The sequence below is a fragment of the Bidens hawaiensis genome, unplaced genomic scaffold, assembly GCF_021521415.1.
Source record: "Bidens hawaiensis isolate Kalapana, Puna unplaced genomic scaffold, B.hawaiensis_p1.1 tig00041121_1, whole genome shotgun sequence".
Taxonomy (NCBI): domain Eukaryota; kingdom Viridiplantae; phylum Streptophyta; class Magnoliopsida; order Asterales; family Asteraceae; genus Bidens; species Bidens hawaiensis.
In genome coordinates, this window is record NW_027505694.1 from 13,654 (window position 1) to 22,138 (window position 8,485).

At 33.7% G+C, this 8,485-nt stretch overlaps 1 protein-coding gene across 1 annotated transcript; it reads right to left on the reverse strand.

Annotated features, from left to right (window-relative positions):
- Positions 1-703: 703 nt before the first annotated feature.
- Positions 704-5,844, reverse strand: LOC143614803 (uncharacterized). Its single transcript, XM_077088130.1, has 9 exons — positions 5,712-5,844; positions 4,208-4,331; positions 4,062-4,129; positions 3,934-3,993; positions 3,699-3,857; positions 2,863-3,009; positions 2,570-2,784; positions 2,056-2,164; positions 704-1,147 (listed from the first exon to the last, which is right to left on the reverse strand). The coding sequence occupies exons 1-9, from the start codon at positions 5,808-5,810 to the stop codon at positions 1,067-1,069; spliced, it is 1,062 nt and encodes a 353-aa protein (XP_076944245.1). The 5' UTR covers positions 5,811-5,844; the 3' UTR covers positions 704-1,066.
- Positions 5,845-8,485: the final 2,641 nt, after the last annotated feature.

Here is an 8,485-nt window from a genome sequence, read left to right on the forward strand (position 1 = left end):
GGATAACCCCTTACACAAGCTTACACTATAAATTATATAATAAAATATATAATATTTATATTATTAATATTCTCATGCCATGTGTATAAAAATGCCACGTATGAATGCCAAATCAGCAAAAACGTACCACGTCAGTAAAAAAACTAACGGGGTTAGGGTTCGTTAAGTTCGGGAGTGACAGAAGAAAACATGTTACAAGTTGGGAGTGGTGAGAGACAAATGATATCATCCAATGAGTGAAAGTTGAGAGTATTAAAAAACAATACCCCTATAATTTATAACAAGGAAAGTAACTTAATTGGTTTTTGAGCTCGAAACGAACCGAGATTGAGTTCGAGGCTAGCTTGCCTCTGTTACACCCCTAGTTAACTGCAAAAGCCTCGATTGCATGTAGTTTGATTGTTTCGTGTTCTTTATAGGTAGAATTATTTTTTAATAACTTTTGATCGTTAAAAAATATTGAAATTTCCCAACAAATATTAAAAAATGTCATAAAAAATCTTAGAATTACAAATGAGACTTCATTTATGTTTTGCAGGTGACACCACATTATGTTAAAATGTACAACCAATTGAGTGCCTAACTAGCTCATTCAAATTGCTTAGGCACATTTTCCCTTTTCACATATTCCTCCTTATTGTAGTAAGTTCACTGGAAACACATTCACTAAGCTATCTATAATTCAATACTAAGATTTCATTTAGACATTAACGTTAAATAACTACTAGAGTAAATTGATTGATGTACAAAAGTCAAAACATGTTAGGTTAGGTCACACCAACAGATCAATATAGCCTAACACACAGTGTTCTTGACTGGTTTTGAGAATTGGGCGAGGGGCACTTTCGTGGGTTTTGGATAGCTATGTTGCAGCTTTTTTTAAACCAACTGTTGTAGGTGCTCTAATGACATCGATAATTCTTTATATACCACATGAACGGATCAATGAATTTATAATCACGATATTCATACTGTTTGATTTCAACAAAAGAAACCCGGTTAGAAAGTTGAGTTTGATTCCAAACCTTTAAAGTAATAACTAGCAGCATGATTAACAAAATGTTACCTATGATTCTAAGTTCCTTTGACCTTCCAACTCTTGCAAATAGTTCCCAAGTAGCCTTTGATCCAAAACCATATTCGGTATCTGCATGGTTTACATAAATAATATTATAAAGTAACACACTAAAATTACAAATTTAGGGGAAAAATACAAATGCGTATAAAATAACTGTATGTTTAAACTATAAAACATTATTTTCATTTTCTTGTCTTTTAAATTTTGGCATAAATAACCTTTTAAAGTTTAAGTTACAACATAAAAGATATTTTTTAAAGTATTTTTAAAAATAAACGAGTCAACCCATGAGCCTACCAGGTCGACTCAAACACAACACATAGCTAAACAAGTTCGCTGGTTCGACCAGAAACTGACCTCTGTTTAAATAAACTAAACCCATGAATTTTGTGTTCAGTGTCAGAAATTCATACCCTAACTTCGACTGTTACCAACACACAAATATGTCACCAAGCGATTTATCATTTAAAATCAAACTGCCCAGTTATCTGTAACGTATTGAGTGTTAAACAGGTCGTGTTCGCGGGTTGACGGGTCCAACCTAAACAGCACCCAAACCTAAAAATCATGTCAAACACGTGAACCTGCATAAGACATGTATATTCACATGTTGACCCGAACACAACCCATTTGACCCGAAGATATCAACTTTTATTTTTTACACATTAATACTTCGAAAATATAATTTCACAACAAAAAATGCCAATTTATATAAAACCATGACATTTTGATTATAAAATCATACATCAATTTCTTTTTAGTTTTAAATTTTGGCAAAAGATACCCATCCCATTTAGTTTATTACATAAAACACATTTAAAATAAAATAAAATAAAATAAAATATAAAATATATGGGTTAAACGGGTCAACTCACAAACTGGGTTGACCATATGAGGACCCGTTTATACCAAACCCAAACCCGCGAATTTCATGTTAGGTGATCTCATGTCAGAAACATTATTAACGTGATGATAACCTTGTTCCCGAAGAACATTTTGGTGTTGTTGGAAATCGCCTCGATAAACTTAAGCTCCAGAAACTGGGGTGTGAGCTTCAACTGATTTGCTTCAGCCTCTTTCATGGTCCTAGATTCAAAAAGAAAGAATCTTGCTAACTTAAAACACTTTCAGTTAATCAGTTATTAATATTCAAAAGAGAAAACTACACAAATGGCCCTTGTATGTTGACCATATTGAAAGTCTAGCCCCAGCTTTTAAATACTTCAAAGTTAGTCCAAACATGTGAGAGAGGGTTGCACATTAAATATATATTTTAAACAATAAATAAGAGAGAACATGTAAAAATGACAAATATACCAACCCTAAGACCTAATTAGGATTAACGATGGGGACTAAACGTGCGACCCTCTCACAAATGTTTTGACAAAGTTTGCAACTTTTAAGAGCTCAACTGCAATATGGTCAAAGCACAGGGACCACTTGTGCAATTTTCTCTATTTGAAATCATACAATATAACAAGATAAACTCACTGGTAGTATTTAGCATCAGCCAAACTCTTTTCTCTGGCAATATACGTTGCATTAGAAATTTCTTCTTGCATACGTAAACTTTCTTTTTCCATTAGCTTCTGTCCCATAACAATCTTGCTGACATAAGCATTCTTCTCAGCTTCTGTAATTGCAATCTTTTTTTGTGTCTCTGCTTCTTTCTCAGCAACCCTCTGTCTTTCCATTGATACCAACACCTATATATGCACATTTTTGTTGTTTTAAGGGTGGGTATTCTGGACAACTGACAAGTGGTCAAAGAGAAAAAGTCATACATTGGTGCGTTCTTCTTCCATTTGTTCAAAATTTCGCCTTACGCTCTCTGGGATACTAGGCTTGGTGACACGGACATTGAAGATCTCAATGCCTGATGCATAACGTGTACAGTCAGCTTGAAGAGCGTCTTTCATTGTTTCATCAATCTGAAATTTTACACTTTTTGCCCTTTATACAAGCAAAGAAAGTAGGGCGCATATGAAACTAATATTATTATAAACATGATACTTGTAATACAACATCTGTCGCATTATATGTATGTAGGCCTGTAAACGAACAGGCGCTCTGTGAACCGTTCGGTGGGAAGTTCGTTTATGTTCAGTTGTTTAATAAACGAACGAACATGAACAAACGTCTCGTTCATTCATTTATGTTCGTGAACGTTGTTTAAGTTCGTTTGTTAATATATTCGTTAACTTTTTAGGCCCAACACATTGTTGTTCACATTTACATTTAATTGGTTTTTATCTACGTTATGTCCTCTCATCTATGTTCAGTTATGTTCGTTTGTTAACGTTCGTGAACCAATCGTTTATACTATTATTGAACATACATAAGCGTACAATAAAGCCATGTCCGTTTAGTCATTCATGTTCGATTGTTTATTCGATTTATGTAAACGAACGAACACAAAATGCTATGTTCGTGTTCGTTTGGTTCGTTTACAAGCCTGCATGAATGTAATAATTAAAATACAATATGCGTCTTTAGATTAGAGTTCATGAATATGATACGAAGGTATATATGCATAGCACATCCTCTACTTATAGACTATGAGTTAACTTTAAGCACTTAATTCAAAAGACAAGATATAAAAGCTGGTTTTACTCTATACCTGATCAAACTTGTCAATATAAACATCTTGAAGGGAGTGAACACTACAGAATTGGTTGATCTCGTGATGGATTTTGTCATATATCCATGTATGGTCATACTCGACACCATAATTGAGCAGGGTTTCATAAACAGCTTCCTTTTTTAGACGATTAACAACCTATATATATGAAGGATCGTGATTTTAAAATCATAAATCATTCGTGTGATCAGTACTACGGTATATAAATGTTTACCTCTATTCTGTCAAAGTTAATCATAACGCCTCCTTTTGTCCCACAAGGGATATCCCTCACCTGCATATTACCAATTATCATTAAGAACCAAATTCATCTGTTCTTGAACATATTTAAGAAATGCTTACGAGATCTGTCTGAAGGGTCACTTGAACAGGCTCATAATGTGTTATTAAAGGTAATTTCAGATGAAAACCTAAAATTAAAACATGTACCAAATGTTCATTATATGAAAGTATGAAACGGTATCATGTAACAAGTATTACTAACTGACCTGGAGTTGTAGTTGTCTTCTGAAGAGCGCCCCCTATCCAGTAAACCCCAACGTGACCTTCGGGAACTTGATGCAGGATTGTTAAGCTGTTCTTAAAGTTTGGTGATGAAGATGGAATCACAACCTGTAGATACAAGATCCAAAAAGACATTTGAAATAATAATAATAACAACAACAATAATGTATGATGTGTCAGTCGTGTCGGGTTGGCGGGTTGACGGATTGCGGGTTGGCGGGTTGAAATGTGCAACCCGAATCGAACCCATATTATTATTCGTGTCAAAGAATTCAACCCTAACCTGCACACACAAAATTCGGGTCGACCTGATAACGACCCATTAACCAAAAATTTAAAAGATTTTTTATAAATAAAATACATATAATTTAAATTCGGTAGAGAAAATGAGTATATGATTTTCTTTTATTTTAAAAAATAATTAAAATCATGAAAATTGATTTGAAATTGCAAGAGTATATTCAGAAAATAGAAAACGGAAAAAAAACAGAAACAAAATCAAAAATCTAATTATAGTTTAATTTTGATTACTTAAAGGGGTCAACCCGTTTTTATACGCCGAACCCAACCCATTTTTCAAACAGGTCATGTTAGTCAACCCAAAACCTTTTTTTTTAATTATTTTCCGGGTAGGGCTTGCAATTTCAGATACAAACCTAATACATGACATGACAAGGGTTTTTATCAGGTTTGGGTTGAGCTTAATAGGTTTCATGTCTTAAACAAGTCAACCTGTTTAAGACATGTTTAAATTCGAGATTTCGTGCCATAACCTGTAGAACTTTAATTTAAAAAATATTAATACACACCCCTAAAGTCGTAAAACTAATATTGTACTTACATACGGCGTCTCACTGCTGCCAGTTTAGAACCCAATATTATATTTTCAATGGATGTTATGATTTTCCTCTATGGTTTTTTGTTTCAATTATGTTATGGATTCGTTGTTTTTTTGTTTTAAATATGTTTATGAGTTGTGCATTAATTAAGACTTTTATGCTCATTTTGAAACTTTTTGTTTCATTAAACATGTATCATTCATTGTGTCTTTAAGTTTGTCATTTGGAGGTCTTAACGTGGTAGCCTGTGGTTCGTTTTTGTGTATGGAAAAATGACGCAATTAGCTATCGTGTCATGTTCGTGATTAGTGTGTTGTTTGACATGTTTTGACAGCCGTCCAGGTCTTGACAAGAGTTTCCGCCCCCTAAATGTATCTGCCTATGGTATATACATACAACCTTGAGGTAACCCTAGAATTCAAAATGAGTATGAACGTATGTGATTCTGATATACCTAATTGATGATTATATTATATTCAGAAGTTAAATCAACTTGTATGAGATCCAAACCGTAGGACCTCCAGTTATGAGTTTGTAAAACTGAACATTACGTACGTACATAAACTAAAAGCCCAAATAATTAATAATATAGAGATAGAGATGTAAGCGGTTGTGTATGAATATGAATTGTGATGGTTATGATATATACCATGGAGAAGATAAAAATGAAAGCAAATAGGACGGTGAGAATGGCTCCATTTCCTTGTGGGTCAGCCGGTGGCCGTTGCGGTTGCGTTCCTCCGTCCATTGCTTCTGCTCTGTGATTCCGACAACGCTATTATTATGTATTTACTTTTTGTCCCCTTTTTTTTCTTTTTTAACTCTGTTTAGTTTTAACGAGTAATTACAATTCTAATCCCAAAACTAGATATTTTTTACTAAATCATTAGAACGCGTGATGGGATGGAAACAAGCCCATCAACTCAAGATAGGATCGTATAAAAGTTAGATCGAGTTGAGCTTAACCAAGCCTAAAAGTAAGCTTGTTTAATAAACAAGCCTTATCGCGAGTTTCGCGTATCGAGCTCGAGACATAGAAAAGCAGGATATCCATGACGTGTACGTGCCAGATGAACCAAATCCTCATTGAATTTGATTTTTCCATTAGAGGGGCTCGCACATGTTCTGCAGTACCCTACCCTATTTGAATACTCCGCTAGTATGAAAAGTTCTTAGTGTTAATTGAGTGCCCGGTTCTCCAATATATTGACCTGCAATAATACCTACAGCTTCTCCCAATTCGACCAGGTCGTCATGAGCCGGACTTCGTTCATAACATAATTGACAAATCCAAGATACACTCCTACAAACAAAGAGGTTCGAATAGAGGTTGTTTGTGTGCTAAAAGTTATGAATCTATTGACAACTCCAACCCCAATATCTTGATTTCTAGTAGCAACGCATCGCGAACCTATATATATCATCTGCTAATACACGGCCAATTAATGTTTGGATAAAAATCATGTCCGCCATCATTCCATTTCGAGGACTTACAGAAATACCTCGAACGGTGCCACGATCTGTTCGACGTACAACAATGTGTTGCACTACTTTAACAAGTCTGCGTGTGCAGGGAAATAGTAGCAAGAAGAATATCGTTGTTTCTATTTGAAAAAATCTCCCCTAATGAACTATACGCCGAGTGGCTTTATACCAATATAGATAAAAATAACAACTTAACTAATAAATTGATAAAAGGAACTGAGGCCTTAGAGACAATATTTTTTCTCTAAATATACTGAAACAAAAACTAGATTGTCTAATGTTGAGACGAAAAACAAAAAAAAAATGCCTAGTGAAAATTTATGATCCCTTTTTGAATGAGATGTATCATGGAAGAATGAAGAACTTTTTTCTTCTTCAATTATAAATGGAACTTCGATAGAAAATTGCACACCGACTCACGAGCTATAACTTTATAATAATTTGTAATTAGTATATATTGGGCAAGGTTAAAATAAAAACCCACTCCAGTTGCGAAAACCATTGAAACCCTATTATAACCATTGATGTAATGATCCAAAGGTTGAGTTTTTTTGATAGAAAAGTAACTTTTTCTTTAAATTTTTTAATCATTTAAAGTACTAAAATGGCAAGATAGTAATTTAACTTGTTCATACTGTCACACCCCAACCTAAGGCAGAAATACCGGGGCGCGAGCTTTGGTTCACAGCTCACAAGGTACTATCATGCAATATTAAAGATGACAGTATCTATTTATTTAATTTAACAACAAATAACTTATAAGTACAAAGAAATTACAAAATAGAATCAGACAGTCTTGTATGTGTTTTAATCCTAAAAGTCTTCACTAAGTGTTCTTCACCAAGCTTGCAATCACTTCAATCTAAAACCCGCATATGCGTATAAAATAGATATATTTTGTCAACACTAGGTTGAGTGAGTAAAACATCAGTTAGTTGAATACAATATAATATAAAAGAACCAAACCATCCATTGTGAGATAATCAATTAAAACTAATAAGCAAGTAAAGGTGTCGATAGATGCAAGGCATGGGCGATGGCTACAACGACAATCGTATGATCATACTAATAATGTGAATATGTTGGACCTCTCCGAATGCGTTCAAGTAAGCAAGTAAACACATAGCAAGTTAAGCAAGTAATTGATATACACATAAGGATCGATGGTGCACTAGTGAGAATAATAGATAATAGATAAATACAGTACGTGTCACACCCCAACCTACGGTGAAAATGTCGAAGCGCAAACTGATTGCTCACAACTTTTCAAATGTTACTATCATGCATTATTAAAATGACAATATCTATTAATTAAGTTAAGTTTTCAAATAAATCAAATACAAACAAACACATAATCCATAATCATACAACGATACAACTAATATCACAAATGATCTTGATTAATTATTATCTAACTTAAATTCTTCACTAAGTCTTTAACCTGCATGAAATTTCTACAATAACCTTCATATGCATATAAAATAGAATTTTGTCAACAACACATGTTGAGTGAGCAACACACCAGTTTAAATGTACATATAGTATATATAAATATAAGTAATTGTAACAAGTCATATGAGAATAAAAATTAACCAAATGAGCAAGTATAACTGAGATGTCGAGAAGCACAAAGGCTATAACGACTGACGTATGATCATACTATTTTGAGAGCATGATCATACTATTCTGAGATTATGCTTGACCTCTCCAAATGCGGAAGCATATAAAGCAAGTAAGCACATAACTAAGTAAAGTATAAGTTGTTAACACATAAGACAATAGTTGCAATTTTGAGTATAAGTATTAAGTATATATAAGAAATATAATTTACGCATATGTCCCCAAAACGTGGAAAACAAGTAAAATAGGGGAATGTGGTACTCACCTTAGCAATAAGCAAGAGATAAGTGAATATGGTAAGAACGGTAGTAAACAAGA

Excerpts from the sequence above, each read along its gene's own strand:
- LOC143614803 (XM_077088130.1), bottom strand. The coding sequence starts at position 5,810 with ATGGACGGAGGAACGCAACCGCAACGGCCACCGGCTGACCCACAAGGA. Across the intron at positions 4,130-4,207 it reads GAAGACAACTACAACTCCAG|GTTTTCATCTGAAATTACCT; the intron begins GTCAGTTAGTAA and ends TTTTAATTTTAG. Across the intron at positions 3,010-3,698 it reads ATATTGACAAGTTTGATCAG|ATTGATGAAACAATGAAAGA; the intron begins GTATAGAGTAAA and ends GTAAAATTTCAG.